Source organism: Pyrus communis, chromosome 4 (genome assembly GCF_041283825.1).
Source record: "Pyrus communis isolate YQ-2024b chromosome 4, ASM4128382v1, whole genome shotgun sequence".
In the NCBI taxonomy this organism is placed as follows: Eukaryota; Viridiplantae; Streptophyta; class Magnoliopsida; order Rosales; family Rosaceae; genus Pyrus; species Pyrus communis.
Window position 1 is genome coordinate 913825 of NC_142568.1, and position 21405 is coordinate 935229.

The 21405-nt window shown below is 36.7% G+C and overlaps 1 protein-coding gene across 1 annotated transcript; it reads right to left on the reverse strand.

The window, feature by feature from the left end:
* Nucleotides 1-2216: 2216 nt before the first annotated feature.
* On the reverse strand, nt 2217-19206 carry LOC137722351 (protein NO VEIN). Its single transcript, XM_068461334.2, has 13 exons — nt 18475-19206; nt 17398-17735; nt 16045-16708; nt 15221-15325; nt 14437-14632; nt 11241-13015; nt 10420-10632; nt 7825-10092; nt 5957-6066; nt 5145-5547; nt 4743-5057; nt 4186-4443; nt 2217-3811 (listed from the first exon to the last, which is right to left on the reverse strand). Exons 1-13 carry the CDS (start codon nt 18949-18951, stop codon nt 2687-2689), a joined length of 8247 nt encoding a protein of 2748 aa, XP_068317435.2. The 5' UTR covers nt 18952-19206; the 3' UTR covers nt 2217-2686.
* Between the last annotated feature and the right edge of the window lie 2199 nt (nt 19207-21405).

Sequence of the window (21405 nt, forward strand, 5' to 3'; positions counted from 1 at the left end):
CTAATCTAATTGAACAAGGAAACTAAGATGCCTTCCTAGTTCTTTTAGGAGAAGAAACGGTGCACCCCTTACTTTACCTACACAATCCTAAACAAAATAAGACACTAACTTGACGAGCCAAAATCCTAACAATCTCCACCTTAGTGAGTCAAACCAAGTCTTGATTGTTGCATCCCAAAGTATCTTCGAACTTGATTGTTGCATCCCAAAGTATCTTCGAACCTTCTTGAAGTAGCTCTGCAAATCTTCAAGAACCTTCACCTTGACAATCTTCTTCTTGCCTTATTCCATCTCAAGTGAGGAGGTGCTCTACCTTAATCAATCAATGAGATTGATAAGTTCAAGCAATGTATGAACTTATTGTTTGGCACTATCTTCATAAGGAACTCTACGACATTGTCGTCCATGTGATCAAATCACGTGATGTGACAGTTCAAAGTACTAAGAAATGATTGGACCATATTTGTAGATAAAATTCTTTAATTATTAATTACATGATATGGTTTACAAAATATGGTTTAAGGAAATGGTCTTTCTAGCATCACGCATCTCCTAAAACAAGAAAGATTTATTGACCATAAGCTAGGCAGCGTTAGATGAAGGACCCGTTAACTCATTGCACTATCAACTTTGTGTTATGATTCTAACTCCCTCTAGATCTCGCTCTTTGATGTATCTAGCAATAGACAAAAACTTAGCAAAATAGAGAAAATCAGAAACACAAGATTTATACTAGTTTATCAGAACTTTTGCCTACGTCTAGTTGTGATTTCTCTAGGTAGAGAAATCACGGCTTCCTTGATTAATAATAGAGTTACAATACTTTTGCAAACACTCTTAAAACTAATCGCCTTTAAACTATCTTGATTGTCTCTAGCTTTTTCACACATTATTCTAGCCTTGTCGCACCCTAATTTAAGTATAATGTGCGGCTCACATGCTATTTTTCCAGATTATGTTTCCTATTCTAAATAGACTAGGAAAGTAAACTTTTTTTCCTTTTTCAAATTATCTTCTAGAATTCTTAATCTAATTGAATAAGGAAACTAAGATTCTTACCTAGTTCTTTTCAAAGAAGAATCGGTGTACCTTTTATTTTCCCTACACAATCCTAAACAAAATGGGACACTAACTTTGACGAGCCAAAATCTTAACAATCTCCACCTTGGTGAGTCACACCAAGTCTTGATTGTTGCATCCCAAAGTATATTCAAACCTTCTTGAAGCAGCTCTGCAAATCTTCAAGAACCTTCACCTTGACAATCTTCTTCTTGCCTCATTCCACCTCAAGTGAGGAGGTGCTCTACTTAATCAATCAATGAGGTTGATAAGTTCAAGCAATGCTTGAACTTATTAGCTGACACTATCTTCTTAAGGAAGTCTAAGGCATTGTCGTCCGTGTGAACCTTTTCAACCAAATCTCCTCAGACACCACCAAATCTCTGATTTTGTGATACCTTGCTTCAATGTGATGTTATCTTTCATGAAAAACCTGATTCTTTGCCAAGTGAACACTTTAGCTGTCACATTTCAGCTTCACATAATCCTGAGTGATTCTATTTGGCTTACCCAACCACTAAGCCAAATTGCTTTATTTCCAGCTTCACCCAAAGCAATGTACTTTGCCTCTGTGGTCAACAAAGTTGTAATTGGTTGCAGTAGTGCCCTCCAATTGGTCCTCCTGCACATGTAAAGACATAACCAAAAGTTGACATTCTCTTGTTCAAGTCCCCTGCATAATCGGCATCCACATATCCCTGCATTTTCTTTTTGCTTCTCAAACATGATCACTTGTCGTCAAGAACCTTTTAAGTAACGCAAAATCCACTTGACTGCATCCCAATGTTGCTTTCATGGATTTACCAAGAACCTTTTAAGGAACACAGCCTAGTACACCAAGTATACAGAGCCGTGTTCCCTGCGCATTGAAATATTTATCCCGAGATGGGTGTGTGTAGCACACAACTACATGCTTTAGTTGTTTTTCTTCTTCTCCGATTAAAAAAATTACGTTTCTTAAAAATTCAACTCCACTCATCTCCAAAACTCAAATTATGTTCGAGTAAGGCGCAGCTTGTGTTCTAGTATGAAAGGAACTGGAAAAGAATGCCTACCAAAATAACAAGGTGGTCGAACAACAGCGCGTTCTTGCGGAGAGAAAACGTCTCGTATATGATCCTCGAAAGCACGTAAAAAACTCGAAAGAAGAACATTGATAACCTAAAATGCAGAACTTGAAGTCCTCAACTTTCTGTACTGTGGTAAAAAAACTGTACAAAATCTTTGATAAGCAACTGTTATCTGGTTAAAAAAACCAAGTAAATTCTGTAAATATATACATTGTTGCCAGAGACAATTCCTATCCATTGTACATACAGACATCATAGAGGAGAGGTCATTCTCACTCCTATTAAAATCAATGAAGGGGACTGAATTGTTCGAATAAACATGAAGAATCCCGGCTGACAGCAGTAACTACACAGATAAAAATTTTGAACGAACAGTTCCCGGCATGTTCAATTCCGGCACAATTTTCACCCAAAAGTCAACTTTTGCTTGGAAATTAACTGGCCTATGGCTTTCCAATTAGATGTGATAAAATCCGATTAAATAAGAAGATCATCCGCTGCCACATCAACTGAGATAGGCCAATTGGGCATGCAGAAGAGACCACATGAAGCACCTTTCAGGACTGGGACACAATGGAAAATTCCTTCTGCTGCTCAGGCATCAAGACAGCCAAACGTAGTTTGTGAAGCTGGCACAATTTTGCAAGATTGTTGAATATTGAGACCCTTGCAACATTATTATCCAATAAAACGACATGTGCAATACTGAAAGCTTCACCTTTCTCAACCGCAAATTGCAACTCTCTCATCGATATTTCAAACCAGTCTTTTCTTGTAGACTTGGTTGCTTTAACTTCAATGTACTCTCTACTATTTTCCTTCTCTCCCAGAACTATGTCATATGGTAGCCCAGTTTCGTTATGTTCATTAACCCACTTAACAACTGACTTGCCAGCTTTATCAACAAAATATTTAAAAGCAACAAGCTCACCTAGCCGCCCAGTTAAAATTGCTTGTGTCGAATTGGGTGTACCAAATCTAAGCTGATCTCTCTTGCTAAAATTAGATGAACCAAAGTCAGGAGCATCAGACACAAGACCAAAACTACTAGGATCAAACTGGATATGCATTGCCAAGTCAGCCTCATTGCCAGCCTCACCACAATTTTCTTGCAGACGATTGGAGTCTGGCAAAACTAAAGCTACTGACGTTGCTGAACAATGTTCAATTGTCCAATTAGTGTCAACTGAAACAGGTGTCAAATTATCTGTTTGTCTGCAGATACCTTCAGAATCATCACCCAATTTATTTTGTACAGCCGTGTTAGGCTGTGAACCTGGTGCCTGCGTCTTAAAACCATTTGCACGAGCATAACCAAACCCTGGTGCAGTTTTCCAATCAACAGGAGGCCAGGTTGCTGCTTTGCTTTTGGATTTCGAACTGCTTTGTTCATTTACTTCTGTTGAAATAGAACTCGTCTGCAGTGGTTTATCACTCCTCGTTAAGGAATGCACAGAAGACAAGGTCCAAACAGATTCACCCTCAGGAAGCTTTGGCACCTTTTGGCTATTTAAGATGAAAAACTCTGTCTGCTCCTCATTTGAACCTGACTCTGCCATGGTTGTGATCATATGAAGGAAATTTGCCAAGTGCAGTTCAGGACTTCCATTAAAAAATAAACGAGAAAGCTCCAGAAATAATGCGTGAGAATCCGACTCTTGGGTCGTATACAAAATGCTACCCTGTATTTGTGAAATGAAACGATTAAGTGTATGAAAGTGAGAAAAATTGCAAGTACTCATCACACCAAATTCATGGTAGAAATATCTTCCGGAATCATAAAACTATGAGAAACACCATTCAATAAGAGAAGTTGATTAAAAGGAGGAACTTTTAGGGGATGCATAATTTATATTCTCTCTTTTACCAGAACAAAGTTGGACGATGGTGTCACATAACCTGCATAAGATGTTTCACATACTAAATCCTTGTATTTCAGAAGGATGTAAGTATATTGTGGTTCCAGGTAAAGTCTAAATCAGTTTGAAGTATAATAGGAGCATTATGAAACACAAACAGCAGGCATTCACATTCAATGAAGGATGAAATAACATACCGTCAGAAGGCAACTACATTCAACTTGCTTCTTGGATTCGCTTCCAGTACCCTTTATAACATTCCGGTAAAACAGCTTTTCAACAACTACTACTTGCAAACAGTTCAGCATCTCAAATTCAGATTGCTTGAGTTGAGAATATTTATCCGGGTGCACACCATGTACGTACCGCTGAGCATATGGAAGAGCCCAATCCAGCAATGCAGCTTTAAAGCTAGAATCTTCATTACCAGAATATATTGCCTCACGAGTTACAACCTGCATGTAAACGCGAAGGTATGGGGAAGTTTTAGGTGCATGAGTTAATTTCCATAATTTAGTTTTCCATTTTCTTTTTCAAACTGATAACCCTGAATTTTGTAATACAATGCATTGTTCAACTTAATGTGGCATAATAATACATAGCAACTTTAGAGATTATTATGACTTATTGAATTCCATTTATAACTCAAACATGTTGCTTATGTTTCATACACATGATCACTTGACATGTGCATGTTTGTGAACAAATAGAGACATCTCAGCTCCGCGCACATAAAGACATATCTTAATCTTACCTCTGAAAGAGCAGGAATCCCTAAAGTCTGCATGAGGATGGACACTTTCGTACATAGCATCTCTTCATCATTTTTACTCAGTTCACCCAAGTATAGAAAATCAATGCCATCCAAGTGCTTAAACTGCTTGCTTAATTTCTTATCATCACACCAGCACACAAGACCAAATGACGGATGTAGAGAAACCCACTTATCTTGTAAAGTAGGAAGCACCGTACATTCAATCTTTGTAAGCGAATCTTTCAAATAAAGAACATCCTCAGCACTCAATCCTGATTTTAATCCATCAGTCCACTTCAGGAAAACTTGAAAAACCTGACACAAGCAACACAAAACGCTTAGATCACCCTGCAGCTTGCATTCATTGTCATATTTCTCTAAACTTGGTTACATAGTACTTACTGCACTAGCTGCTTGTGAAGGCAAAGCAACATTTGATAAATGAAGCAAAATCTGAAGGTAGCTTCGGAGAGGAGGGGTCTCATGTACTCCACAGACGTTCACAAAGAAGTCATGAAGGCCTGGGTAGAAATTGCAAAGCGTCTTAATCAATGGGCCATGAGTAACACCTGCTGAGCTGCACTGACAATGAATTTCTCTGATTTGGTCTACAAACGATGTGGAATCATGCCAGTATACTTCTGCAGGGGACAACAATGTACCAGATACCACATCCTCGTGCCTGAAGCTAGATGCATAAGGAATAAATATGGAAGGTCCTGAATGGAAAACCTCTGTAATTTTCTCCGTTGAAGCAGCCATTTCATTCCAGATTAATGTGTAAAATTTCAACATTTGCCCTAGGCTGGAAGACAAAAGAAAGGCTGACTATAAAGTGTGCAATCTTTTTTTTAAGATGCAAAATTTTTGCAGACCGTGCAAAATTAAACAAATACAATAAGAGTAAAGCGTACATATACATATATGTTTTGTGCCGAGCATTGCTTAAGGTTGTGATTTTGAAGGGACATATATCTCCATATAAGAACATTGCTTAAAATTACCTCCCGATTATGTGGATCTAATGCCTATAAAAGCAAATGATACTGTAGAGGAAATGCTCTAGGTTTAAGCACTTAAATTTCTTTGGTAATAGTATTCACAAAATTGGTGAAACCAAAACATTTAGCGTAAGATATAAGAAATAAAAGCTAACAAAATCCCTCCTGGATAAAATGAGGTCAATCATGATGGAGGGAAAATCATAATCATACCTGGCCTGGAATTCATTTTCACGCCTCCATAACTTCAAGACCTCCAGAGCATCGTCAAGAGAAACTATTGTCTTAAAGCCAATATCACGTACGAAATTCTCACTTCTCGCCTGTTTCAAAAGAATAAAAAAAATTGGAGCACACGGATCAAGAAACTTCAAACAATATTTAAGATTTTGTACAGCTGAAATTGTAGTTATTATATCCACAGTATAGCATTGTCTCACATCCATGTTATAGAACATAGAGCAATCGAAAAGTATGCCACTACGCCTTCCAGAAACAACATATGCAAAATATTCTTGAGGTGCATTGCTCATTTCATAATGTAAACAATAGGGATTGCTAAAGAGGATTGGAATCTAGAGCTATCATTTTTTTTTTCTTTTTTCAAAATTGGTAATAATATAGTCCTGTAATCAAAAGATGCAGCCATCTCCAAATTCTAAACATATAATAAATTCTAATATCTCTAACTAGGTGTAATTTCATTTTTTTTATTTAATAAATTTTCACCTTGTACCGTCGAGTTTTCTCTTGAAAAAACAGGTTCATTCCAATATAGGTACCAAAATCTCCACATTTTCTAAAAAAAAAAAACAAAAGGTTCTGGAACATCACTGTAAGAATCAAATGACCACCGGAGACTGCTTCACATGGGAAGGAACCAGACCTGATTGTGGAACAATAAGACTTGGAGTTGAGTTTGTTCGAAAAATTAGCATCAGATACGCCATAATTATTTAGTGGTAAAATACTGAACAACTGTGCTTCACTTGACCCTGGTTGGCTCAATAAAAAATTGAATAACCACATTCCAGAACCCAATATCCCCATGACTTTGACAGGATCATAAATCTTAACCCTCAGATGTCACCACGTATGAAGAAAATGGCCAGATAATCAACAAACCATTTAAAAAGGGAGGATTGGATTCAAGAGAGGTTTTGCTTTGATGAAGATGGCATGGATGTTGCATTAGCGAGTTTTGAGGTAAATAATGGCAACACCCAGGCCATCTTAGTCAAGTGAGGTTAATAATCCCAACATAATCCTCCCATTTTAAATCGTTTCTTGATTTTGTGGCTTTTTCTTCATTTTGCACATGTAAACAGTTGGATATGAATTAGTAGGTGAACAGAGAGGCGGTGGGGGAATTATTAATGAAGTACAGCGTCCAAACAGCAACACCGTATAAATAATGTTAATTAATTTCTTAACTACCATAAAAAATTTCTTCTTCGTAGATGCAGCATCATAATATCCTTTTGTCTTATTATGAATTGTTTTATGAAGCGACAAACTTTTATTTATGCTTCTATGGACAAGGAGAACATTAAACATGAAAGAGAACAGAGGCTTATCAAATCGAATGATAATAATATAATGATGTCACCAACCATTAACACCAATATTCAACTAATTCACATAATTAAAATCTTGAAGCTAAATTGTGAATCCTAGCGATTATGAAAAGCATGTCATATTAGATAATTAAAATACGATTAGAGAAAAAAAAAATATATTAGAAGATAGAAAATAAAGTTGACATATAAATAATTGTGTAGAAGAAATCCAAAATATAAATATCACAAGAAGTCAAAGTTGGACATATATTAATTTCCCCACACAGATTTTCACAGAATTATTTACAATCATTCATCAGCGGATACCTACAAATATTCTCACACCAATGTGATTGAAGTTATATAAGCTTTATTGATACCATTCAAACTGTTAGGAAAAATCGGGAAGTGATTTAACATGCAGAAAAAAGACAAAACATGTAGAAAAGAAATAAAAAAGGTCACAACCTTTTCCCTTCGGAGTAAAAAATGGGGAATTTCGTATGCAGGTACCAAACTAACCTTTGGAATCGTAAAAGGAGCAGATGCCCCCAGAGTCAAACGCACTGCATCACAGTCATGATATAAATGTTTAGGACAGTGAAGCACATCATCCATCGCTGATGCTACCCACTGCACATCACAGATGCTACTTATAAATGAAGATTTGAAGGGCCTTCTGTCGGCTTCAGAGTTAGAAGCACAATAACCAGTAGTTTTTTCACTATAACAATCATCCCACAAAGTATCAAGAACCTCTAAAAGATATTCACAACCTCTTTTGTTGCCATCTCTGGCCAATACTGACAATAAGTCGACCAATTCAGGGGACTCCCAATCTGTGATATTTGGCCTAAGGGAAATTAAGTCCTTATCCCATATCAAATTCTTAACTACTCCATCTGAAATATCAGCTATTCCCTTCTCAACTTGAACTACTTTGACGAAATCCATTATCCCAATTTGCTGGAAAAATTGCCTCCATTTCTCCAGTTCACATGGGAGTGACTTTGCGACAGGATGTCTCAAATAGGAGATGTCAACTTCATGCCACTTCATATCCACCATATTAATCAACTTCTTTATGTCCGCGGGATTACCAAATTCTTGACTGAAATGAATTGATACCTCAGAAGGTCGTTTAAAGCCATGATTTGTTGATATGTAAGCTCTATCCCGTATTTCAGAGATTATATATTCCCTTTCAACATGACAATCGGAGCAGCTAGCCTGTAGGTGGAGCATAACAAAGCACAGATATTCAATCATCAAATTCTTATCCCTATCCATTATTCTATCGTCAGACATCGCTGGCAGGATGTGCACTTTGACAATTTCGTGTGTAGACAACTTCTGGACACCAATTCGGAAAAGCATACATGTGAGTTTTTCAACTGTCGTCACATCCATGGATGACATATCTGCAGACACTGTAGAAAGGAGGGCAGGATTTACGGTCCGAAGTTTTGCATATAAGTGTGGAAAGGACTCAAGTCCGTGCTGAGCTTCAAGCTCAGTGCATGAGACATCAAAATGTAACCAAATTGGGCCTTCATCTATTGCACTGTAAGTACCATTTGAAAGAGGAATGAATGGAATTTTTCGAAGGTTTTCTATGACATCCATTTGAATTCTAGAGTCAAATGAAGCTTCCACAGATGAACTGAAAAACATTGCATAAAGTTCACTTAGCCAAAAGGCCAGCCAACCAAACCCCATTGATTTGAGATCATTATGTTTATGGCATAAAGAGACCATAACTTGAAGAAGAACTTTGGGTCCATACTCTGCAATACCTAGTGCACTTGCAAGTTGGTCTGACAGCACAATATTTTTATCCAAGAACCCAAGGCCAAGATGTTCACGTAGTAAACTGTCAGGAAGAAGTGAATGAGCACGTTCATTCCAACCTCTTAGGACTTTGCAAGGAGGAACCCATTCATTGTTTCCTCCTTCTAGGAGTAAGCAATTTGACATACGTAATTTAGAAATAATCAATCGAGGAAGAGAAGAAAAGAAGCCATGCACCTCCCCGACAAGCGGAACAAAGGACATATAAGCTGCCACAGCTCTGCCTGGATTCTCTCTAAAACATGGAAGAGCACAAAAAGATCTCTCTACATCGATAAACAAACCTGGAAATTCGGACAATAGCCACTGGTTCCAGGGACTATCTCCATCCACTTCCTCTCTAGATGAAGTAATGGCAAAATCACCCTGCAGAATAAATTTCAGGCCATAAGTTCTTAGAGGAAGAAATGCAAAAACCGGGTGTTGGCGTAAATCTGGACTATAATCGCCACTATCGGATTCCTTCAAAGTCAATGCTATCGAGATCACTGTTTTTTGTACATCACTACGAACAAATTCTGCTTGCAATTTTTTAGATACTACAAACCATGTCATTTTTTCTTTCCCATGTGAAACCTTAACGATACCATCTCCCACAATTTCTTTTCTCATGACAGTAAGTGAATCATCGAGCAAGTTTCTGAACTTGATACACTGGAGGCGGTGCAGAAAGAGTAATAAAGATGGATGAAGATCTGAAAACATATTTATAATGTTTTTCATGACAGTTGCATCTGATAACTTTGATTTGAAAGGAAGAACAATGCAAGTGTTCCAGCAGTCACGGTCAGATTGATCACTGCCACCAGAAGCAAGCCTACTAAACAAGCCAATACTGCAGGGAGGTACAACCGTTGGCAAAACAAACCCGATCTGACCCTCACTTATATCAAATTTGATATGGAACCCATTGGAATGAATTTCTGGAGCATCTGTGACCTGCAGATAAATGCAAGCATATAAATGAAGGCATACTATCAATGTCTTTCTGGACCATTATGGATCCAGTGGAGCAAGTCTCCTAAAAACAGGGAACGAAGCTGAGAGTTTGATTAACATAAATAATAAATAATTCACAGCAACAGTATAACATATAATCCATAGTTCCTATAATAAGGCTTGTTAGAAATTCAAATGATAGTACAACTGTAGTGTTTTCACTTAATGTACTTCACTTAATGCAGCAAACAATCAAAAAAGAATAGGTGTGGTTTGACATGAGAGAGAGCGAGAGAGAATGACAACTGCAGTGTTTTCACAACGTACCCGAAATACTGATTTGAAACCAATGCCCTTCTGCCCTATATATCCAGCATTAGATCCTTTCTTGGTGGAACTTCCAACGTCACAAAGTGCTCTAATGTTCTGGGACGAGAATCCTAGCTCATTGTTTAAAACAATAATACTTGATTCTTGAAGAATAAATGTTAGAGTTGGTTCTACATTTGTTGGGTAGGTATTATCATCAGCATTTTGAACCTGAGACAACAATAAAAGAATAAATACGTACAATAATTAGATGTATAAAATTGTATTAAAACATCACTAGCTTATCAAAGGCTTGTTTTCAACTTCAGACTCAACTATAGTATCAAACATATAAAGATCATATAAAATCTAAAATTGAAATAGTATTTGACAATATGTTGTTGTAGGAGAAATTTCATAAATGAAAGGTGTTGAGAGTATGTCCTACGTTGAGAATTCTAAGCCCTGCATAACAATATATGCTATCAGGGGCATCAGGCAACAAAACAAAATATAAATAAATATATAAATATGCATAGTTATGTTTTTCAAACTATCAACCTGGCACCACGCTATAAACAAATAATAAAGTTGACCACTTAACATGTCAGGCTGTTTACAAAGATTTCTATATGTATAAATACATTTATACCATAAATGAAAGAGGAAAAAATTATATGACAAGACCAAGAATTTAGACGGTAAATGTAAATGAAAGAGGGGACACCAAAAAGATAGTAAAAAGGAGGAAAACATCACATAATTGAGCAGATGACTGCACTAAGCACAATGAAAGGAGGAAAAAGACAGACAGACAGAGACAGAGAGGGCACCCTTACCAGCTCAAGAAGAAAGTGTGAATCCTGAGAATACAATTCCTGTGAAAGACAATGAAGAGCTCTCCCTAAGCGAGCATGCTGCTTTTTTAGCATGATACTTTCAACACTTTGTAAGCTTGAATCAAGACCGAATTCATCTCTCCGGATTGACTCAATTACCTGGGCTGCATCTTCATGTTTATTAAGCTCCACAGAACTTTGTGTGGAACAATATCCATTTCTAGCATCAGAAGCTTCTGCGCTATCAATCTTCATACAGATACCAGTACATCCACCTGTCTGCTCATCTGACCTACCAGATGCACCCATGCTCTGTTCAGAAGCAGAAAACTTACCTGACACATCTTGCACAATCATTGAGCTTGACCCTGTTTCATAACTAACAGAATTCATACGTGAATCCGCAGATATGGACAAGTCAGTAGCATCATTGGAACAAAATTCATAGTAATCAGTAATCCACTCAACTATACCAAGAGACAACCCAACTTCATGAAGCATGAGACGCTGTTCTGATTTGATACATTCACCCAGAATGGCTGAAGGAGCATGTTTGACAACAGATTGTATCCCAGAAAGCAATATATCAGCAGAAAAATCACGAAACTCGGCAGGTAGGTACCCAAGACATTCAAGGACAAATCTTGATATAACAGGCGTTGCACTATTTATCTTGCTTAAGTCACTGTGTAATTTACTACACAATTTACCAGCAGCAACTTCACCAACAATTTCTTGTCTAGACAGTGGTTCTCCATAATTAAAAGAATTATTATTGTCATGTACTTCCAAACCATCTAAATAATTCTTCAGGATTACTTCAAATGCATGTTGTATATGAATTTTCAGAAGGGAGACAGGAACATGTTTTTCTCCCCCAACTAGTGAAAATAGAGATAGCATTTTCACTGCTGTTTGAAAAGAGGATCCTTGAAGTGCAGCTTCCAAGAATGAATCAACAGTTGCTGAATGATCTAACCGAATCATTTTTCCATCTCTTGTCACCAAACACAAAAGTTCATCCGTGTTGACTTCCTTCAACAGCCATGGTAAAAGAGGACCAAGAGAGGGAGCAAACAAAAGGTCCCAATGTGACCATAAGTTTAAATCTGACATCATTGGTGCCCTAAGTAAGACTTCAATTGCATCCTTGGATGTAACAGATTCATAAGGCTTTGCTTTCTGGCCACTGTCAGTATTGATTAAAGTGCTGTTCCATAGGACATTCTCCATCTGTGCTAATGACTGTCTAGCATAACTAGTTCCACATAGTGCCATCGAAAATAGAACACATTTGGAAATCGCAGCATTTTTATGCTTTCCCACTATACTTGAGAAATCTTCCACTGAACCATTTTCGATAGTTGTGAAACTAACCAATGGGAACTGCTTCCTAAGCAGCAGTAATATTTTTTCTTTAGTAATGTTTTCATCCTCCCATAAACTATTCAAAGCTTGAGATACTAAAACAACCAAATGGTGTTGGAGCAAGCAAACCTCCAAAGGACACTTCCCAGTTACGTCACCAGTCAGGAACTTGCACAGCTCGTGTGGCAGTAGACAAGCATGTTTCTCTAAGAACATAAAAAACTCCCCATAACCAAGGGATTTAAATTCCTTGACACCAAATTCTTTGACTAGCCAAAGCTCGCAATCACAAAGCTTTCTCAAGAAGATAAATATATTCTCCTGAAGTGATTGACTATCGTTATGCCTTCCTTGATCACTCTCAAAATACAAGGTAATTTTTCTGATTATGTCCTCAACAGAAACACCTGTGAAATTTAATTACAGAACACCATAAGGCATACAAGTTTCAAAGAGAAACATAAAAAAATGAGGGAACAGAGAAAGACGAGATATTATCTTATTATAAGGAGTTAAGAAAAAATACTTTGGTGTCAATAATTTAAGCCTATTTGCGGCAGTAATTTTGACTGCCTACAGCTCAAAAGTATGCTGGGGGGTACTGAAATCCATTTTTCAATTGTTAGATGGAATTACTATTGTAAAATAATAGAAGATTGATACCCATGATGTGATCCAAAGGGGGAGGCCTTATGCCTGCTAATCTCCTCATTCCTGTGTTATGTGCAAAGCAGTGGGGGAAAGTGTGGGTCATGTAACCTTACACTGTCCCCTTAGATACAACGGGTTGTAGAGATTGTTTAGCGAGAAATTTCTGGAATACTAAGTGCTAGGAACAGGTAAACAAGTAAGACATGGTTAGCTTTTTAGACACTAGTTATATTGTAGGTTATCTAGTTGGAGAGGAATAGGAGAATCTTTAAAGAGTATGAAGGGGTGGAAGTGGATAAACAATGGAAAAAGGTTAAGTTTGGGCCTCCATTTGGGCTTTGGTGACTTGGGAATTCAAAGAATTATCTATTTCTTCTAACCAGGATTACAGGTGGTTGAAGATTTCTTTGTTGTTTTCACTCTATCTAGAGTTCACCGCAGTTTCTTTGTGCTTCTGGGATTTATGTTGTACTTGTATGTATTAGTGATGTTATTGATGGGGACTCCTTGTCCACGAATTGTAATTAATGTTTTCTTCACTATTAATGGCTTGTTTACTAACTTCAAATAGGGAAAGTCTGAAATATGGGTTATCAAATGGTTTTGTATTTCCTGGTTTTTCAGGTATTGGATTAAGAATGATTCCAAATGTGTTGGTAAATCAAAGGGAAGTCAGAAAATAGAAGAAACCCCCATTCTAGGTAAGTAAACATGAAATTATCATGTGAAGAAGGTGGTCAATCATATGGGTCAAGGGTGTTTTAGTCTTTTAGTGCTAGGGTTTTAAAATAAAAGTTGTCGATTTATGGTTCCAGCAGGCCCATTAGTCTTTAAATTTCCTTGATCTACAAGGATCCGGTTATTATTTCCGCTTTCTAAAGAATTGGGTTATTTCTTGTTCAATTAGTTTTAGGTTTGTTATAAGTTGCATCATTGTAATTCTCTTTAGATAGTAATGAATAATTGAATAAGATCGATGGAGTTTTTCTCCTCTCCAGGTTAGCGTGATTCTAACCCTAGTTGTTATGCCCAAGGCCTCTACAAGTGATTCATAGAAACCCATGATGCTAGTAGTTTCTATCCTGTACTCATATTTTCCCATATTTTCCCATAATCCTTTTGTCCTGCATCATTATGCTTCTTCTGTTTCAAAAAAATTAAAATAACCATCACTTACTCTGCATATGCTCAACAATATGTTCAGTGATGACCTGCGGATCCTTCATTTTTTGTTCATCTTTAGTAATTGGTTCAACATCTATGCTCACATATTCAGGACAGTTATCAGTAAGACTGCCAGTTAATTCATATTGACTGACAGTTTGGAATGTATCATACATGCTGTCCCACATTCCACATTTGATAGACGAGACCTGCAACATAGAAATGACAATGTGAGTGATCATAAACAATAAAGGATTTCGCTGGTTATCACAATACAAAATAAAACTTCCACAGCAAACCTGTGGAAAACTGAAAGAAACACACATAAGACAAATTGAGAACCTTCTAGAGTAATTTTTTTGAAAATTTTCAGATATAAAGAATGATCTTAACCTAATATACAGGCCTATAAAATGCCATCTATAAGCATAACAACAATTTTAAAAACCATTATAAGCTACTTCGTGTTCTTTTCTTGTAGACTTCCCATACTCTCAGGTACGACCTTCTCTTATCTTATATACAAGGCCTTAGCTGAATCTTACCTTAAAGCATTCAAGGTAATTAAATGTATTGAACCCACGATAGAAAAACTAAAAGCAAAAGGAACCACATGAAGTACACTAAAATATGTAATACAAGAGTTAAAACACCAAAACACACAAACATAACAAAAACATATATGCATCTCCATACTTTAATATCCTCAGGAATTCAATAATAAAAAATCTGCAAAACAATAAAATACTACATGTGAAACTAATAAGCTGATAATTAAACAGGCCACAATGACTTACAGCAACATTTAGTAATCCAATTAATGGATCTAAGGAAAACATTGACTTGATTTTCTTTCTCTTCTGAGCTTTAGTATTATTATACAGCAGCATTCTATCAAGTACCTACAAGAAACAAAAGATATTTTGTGAAACCGAATTTTGTAGAATAAAAAATGAAAGAACCCTGATACTTATAGCACTCGTAATAAGTTAAAACAGCGAAGGAATAAAAAATGAAAGAACGTGGTGCAACTTTTGTAATGCAAGGAAACACAATGTATTGGAATTATTTGACATGTATTTCTTATCCTTGTCAACACCCGTGGGATATGAGAAACATCAATACTTTTAGAACTCTGTTACTTATAGCACTCGTAATAAGGCTAAGTTAAAACAGCGAAGGAATAAAAAATGAAAGAACAAGGTGCAACTTTTGTAATGCAAGGAAACACAATTTATTGAAATTATTTGACTTGTATTTCTTATCCTTGTCAACACCGGTCGGATATGAGAAACATCAGCAAACACCTCCAGTTATTCCCTGAATATATTTCCTTTATATCCACGACCTTCCCCCATTAATACAATTCACTAAAAATATCAATCAATAAAGATATCAGCCAGAAAATGAAGCACATTTCCAGGCACAATGTTTTCTTCAAATCTTTGAAACCTAGAGAATATGGTATCAGTTACACATAAAAATCAAGTTCATTATAATTCTGAAAAGCAATGAAAATACATAGCAAACTAAATACATTACATAAACAGATACCGCACCATTGGCAGGTATGTGATATCTAATCATTTGTTTACATACCAAAACAAAAGCATGAACATACCTCTGCCACAGTGTGCTCCCGACATGCCTCCTTCCAGGTTGTAATAAACATCTTCATATAGTTATTGTCAACTGAAAGTTCATCTTCATGCAAATTGCTGACCTCATTGGTTTCCCTACCATTTTCCACAGGATGGGCATCTTGAACCTTATCTCTCTTCCGCAATTTGTGCGGAATGGAGATTGCACTGTTTATATTTTCAGATTTCCTTTTCTTTCTAATGGACCCACTACTCTCATTGTGCTTTTGGGTGCCGCTAGCTGGAGAAAGCTGGCTCAATCCAAGACGTGTCCTCTCTTCTATTGCAGACGGGTAAGGACAGCTGCTCACTTGGTCAGAACTTTTAACAGATTGTGCTGAGTGGTTAACCTGACTACCTGTGACATGGTCATTATTTTCAAAATCATCTTCGGATGAATAATTCTCATTATCTTCATCCTCTGAGCTTGAAGAATCAAATCTAATGTGCTTGCCACGAAAATCCTTATGCATGGAAGAAAACGATTCAACACGCTGAGAAATGGTGCTGAAACGTTCATCTAGCTGATTTTTCAGTGCGGAGAAAAGTGGACGCTTCCTACATTTTGTATCTAATTTTTGCTCAAATCCCTTCGCAGATTTCTTTTCTAATCTCCTGGCTTTCCGAATGGCCGAAATATAATTCCTGTGATCATAAAGTAACTTCAATCTACGACATTATAAATTTGCATACATCATTGAAAAATAATAAATGAGATGACTACATAATATCATGAGACTGTCTTAACCCCTTAGAAAACTAAAATCATGGTTAACAAATTTAAACATCAATAAACTAGGATTGATACACACACACACACAAACACACAGAGGTGATGACTCATATAAATTATAAATGACCAACTACTTCATACAGGTCCACAAACGAAGCAGAAACAAAGTCAACACATAATGCTTGAGATTGGGCCATTTTATTTTATATCAAAATGTCTGTGAATCCTGAATATTATTCATGACAAAGAGATTTTATAGTTAGTGGCAAGAATTGACAAACAGCATGCATTACCTCAGCAGAAGCATGCATCAAATATCCCTGTGACTCAAAGAGAGAATGGGCAAGTACTATAAGAGATCCTACTCAACATCCCTAATACAGAAGGAAAAAAATTTAACTGCCGCATGCACTTGCAAATACTAGAAGGAATTTTACTGCATGAAAGCTTCATAAACTAGTAAATCCAGCATCTTATAAATGCATATGAACTAAAGAAAAAAATAGATTTCCTTTGCCAATGTAATTCTCTGATCACAATTCATCTATCTACAAAACAGCTTTGTTAATCATAAAGTAGAAGCAACAAATGTGAGACATACCCCACACTGTGAATTCGTATTCCAAGATCATCCTTGCTTGCAGCTGCTCGCTTTGTAACAATGAAATCTAAAATCTCTTCAGGGCTAAACCTTTTATTGTTAGAAGTATCCATGAACTCTGAAAGTAGAGATATTATCTCCCTACTAGTTATCTTAAACACTTTAGTTGTATCAGACTTCACCGAGAAATAATGCAAAACAAGTGGGTGTTGCAACAAAGGGCCCAATCCCAGCTCTTCAAACTGCTCAATCCTCTCATTCTTGCAGATTGCTACTTCCATATCATACAATGAAGTAATGGTTTGAACGCCAACGAAACAATGGATAAATGCATTTATCTAAATTCCAATAGAAAATAAGTAAAGATTGATGGGATTTAATACATAAAAGCATTAGATCTTATAAGACAAAATACGGAAAAGATGCAAAATTTTAATATTGTATCATATGCTTCTTTGGTTGTTGAGAAAACAAGAGAAAATAAATAGTTGCATGTTCATTGTGCTTGATTGTATTACTTTTACTTTACAAATGAAACTTCATATTCAAATGAGCGAAACAAAAGACAATATGTATACTCACCCTGGACAACTAACGTCCGGTGCATATAGATAGCAAATCTCCTTGCAATTGCTAATAAAAAGGTCAAGCCTTTTAGTTGCTCTCAACCCCAATCAGAAATATTAATTTATTAAATCACATCCATTATGTTTAAACTACTGAAAAAAATCCGATGAAGCAAGATAACTTTTGCCAAAGAAAGGGTAAAGTAAAAAAATATCCTTAAGAAGCCCAGAGTTCTCTCGACTCTTTGGTCCAAAATTCCAATTCTTCACCCCACAATCAAATGTGGTCTCTCTTATATCCATGATTTTCTTTGTTTAATGTGGTTTCTCAGAGGTTGATTACAAAATACAAATCATGTATGTTTCCCCCAATACAGAGTAATTTCAATATATTCCTAACACGCAATCAAAGTGTTTAAATTACGAAAGAAGGATTACCAATATCAATTGCAACTATTTTCTCATACTTTATTAGCAACCAAATGAAGCATTACTTAGAGGGTACCATTACCTTCGCTTCGGTGAGCATGAGGCGGTTCAGAGACGGCACTTGCTGCATCTGAAACCCCAAAGAATCCCAGCTATCAACCTTGAGCATCAGAAGGGCCGACTGCGAGACCTTCCACGCGGAGACGTTCTCTCCTGCGGCTGCAAGTTCGTCGCGAGCCTTCCCCACTGCGCGGTCAATTCTCTCGAGCATATCTCTCGAGTTCTGAGGCCGAAAGACCGCCGAGCTCAAAACCTGCTGGGGATGAGGAGTGAAGCCAGGGTTTTGGCGGGAGTAATTAGGGTTTTGGATAGGGAAATTAGTGGGAGGGAAGGTTTGGTAAGGGTTTTGGTAGGCACTGTGGGGTATGAAGGCAGGGTTGGAGGGATAGACATATGGTGAATTGATGGGGCTTTGAAGGGGGAAATTAGGGTTTTGGGGTTGTTGCGGTGGCTGACCCCGTCCGCCGCCGGAGGAGCGGCGAGAAGGTCGTCCGTACATGGCGAGGAAGAAACAGGGAAAGAGAAGGGAAAATATTTGGTGGGTGCGTGGAGTTATAGTTATTATTGGAGGGAGTTAGCACCCAGCTTCGTACTGGAGACCCAGCAGCAGCTTTACTACAGGACTGGCTAGCCACGCTCTCTCTGCACTTGCTGGGTTTGTGAGAGCGTTTTACGGCGGCGCGAAATCTTTTTGTTTCAGAGTGGAGGTTTTGTTGGGGTTTTAGGTTGAGCGCCTCTTTCTCTGTTTCAGAGTGGAGGTTTATTGGCTTTTATAGGATCGGTTATATATATATATATTTTTTTTTTTTTTTTTTTTTATTTGTTTTGTTTTTTGACATATTTTGGATGTCAAATTAAGAAGGAAAAAAAAAACCACGTAACGCTTCAATTCAATACATTGTCACGTGTTTTTTTAAGATGATGATGCATTATTAGATCGAGATGCATAATGATAACAGACTTATTTCATATAAGTTATTTTTTATACATAGACATAAGGTTTTGACTTATTTATGTGTCATACATACACTTAAGAGAGAGTCGTATATTAAATATACTAGTAAATAGAATATTAAGTTTTTACCAATGTACTATGAGTTTAGAACTTTTTACATTCCAACACCAAATTAAGACAATAAAAACAGACAGTTCTAAATTCGATCATAGGAACCCTCGACAACTCCCATCCATTGGAATACACCATAGTTACACCTGATGATGGAACACAACAAGGAGAATACTCGAAGTCACTTAAAAGTTTAACCCACAAGGGATAGTTGATAAGCCAGCATAGTGATAGGATTAAAAGCACACACAAAGTAGCACACAAAATGTCCTATTGATTTTCCTTATTAACACTAAGATTTGTCAATTGTAGCATATGAAAATAATGGTCTTTCCCGCAGAAGATTGTTTTATCTAACTACTTAAAATGTCACAAAAACTGGGCTGCTGTCCCTACTGGCCAGCCACCGAAATATAATTATTAGCCCGACTTACACTTATCTAAAGTCTATGAAATTTAATATGCAAATACTAAACACACAGAGCTACACTACACAAATTTTTGGGATTTTTGGAGTTGATTTTCTATTTAAATTAAATCGAACAAAAACAAGACAAAAACAGATTTTAAGTAGTTCACAAATTAAGAAAAACGAGTTAGGGGAATTGCTATCCACCACCAAATAATCATGCAAACATGTTATGTTTCATTCAAATTCCTTCTATTTATGGATGAAGATGCTCAAGTTGGCTCAATGTTAGAACTCAACCTATTACTCTTTCTTATGTAGTATGTTAAGAGAATGACGTTTTCAACTTAACTTAGTCTCTAACATGCATTCTAGAATTGCGTGTTCATAGATTTAACAAGTAGAAATCATTAAGAACGAAAAGAGTTTGAGTCATCACAAGGCATCGTAAGTACTAGTGTTGTCTTACTTATCCTAGAAATTGGTTCACATGTTAATCGCAATTAACAAGTACTACTCTAGAACATATGTAGGTCCTCATTCGACAAGGGCAGGCACACACATATTCATAGTATTAGAATCCTAGATATGCTTACTAAGTAAGGATTCGTAGAAAACACATAAAGAATTCATCAATGAGACAAGTAGTTAACCAATTTTCATCCATTCATAAAAGTAATTCAAACGAAATATCATAACAAACTTGCAATCATATTCCGGGCTTCAAAACAGCCCCTAATTACTAAAAATTTAGTTACACATTATTCTCAAATAAAACCAAAAGAAAGACATGAGTTTAAGAAGATAAAACCGAAAGAAGAGAATGCCAAGATTTCCTCATTCCTTTCTTTCCTTCCCCAACGCAGCAGCCTTGCCTTTTTTTTTCTTCCTTTCCTTTCTTTTTTTCCTATCTTTGCCGTTGCAACCTGCAGCCCTTTTTTGTTCTTGCTTGCTGCCACAGTTTCTTCTCCATAACTCACCCCACTAACAGCCATTTAGTGATGACAATAAGTGAAAGAAAATGGTAAAACAATTGTAACTCTTTGGGCAACCTTTATGCCAATTACTCCCACTTAATTTTCCATTTCCTTGAATAGGTGTCAGCTGGCTTGTTCTTGGCTACATCAGTTTTGGCTGCTAGTTTTATTGGATTTATTGCTTTCAATGCTTTCTTGTCAGGTACAAACTGTTCAGCCTCTTGGGAACCTTTCAGTGTTAAAATGGTCATAACTTCTTCTAGAAACATGATATTAGCAATCTGTGAAATGCTCCAGAAAATAGACATCCGTAGCTTTCCAAGAATATAAGGCTCATTCTCTAATTCATTCTAAACTGTCCGTAACTTGCTTCCAAAGTCAGCTGATCTGCACAGACAGTTTTGACAAATTTGTTACCTAAAATCCCACTTGTGCTATTTTTCTTTTCTTTGCTTGACAAATCCTACAAAACACAAAATCAAAGTAAATAGCTCAAAAATA

Bases quoted from the DNA above. Each gene is read 5' to 3' on its own strand.
- LOC137722351 (XM_068461334.2), bottom strand. From the start codon at position 18,951: ATGTACGGACGACCTTCTCGCCGCTCCTCCGGCGGCGGACGGGGTCAG. The intron at 5,548-5,956 runs GTATGATTATGA...TTTGTCTTCCAG, and splicing joins GAAAATGAATTCCAGGCCAG to CCTAGGGCAAATGTTGAAAT. The intron at 4,444-4,742 runs GTAAGATTAAGA...GTTTACATGCAG, and splicing joins GGATTCCTGCTCTTTCAGAG to GTTGTAACTCGTGAGGCAAT.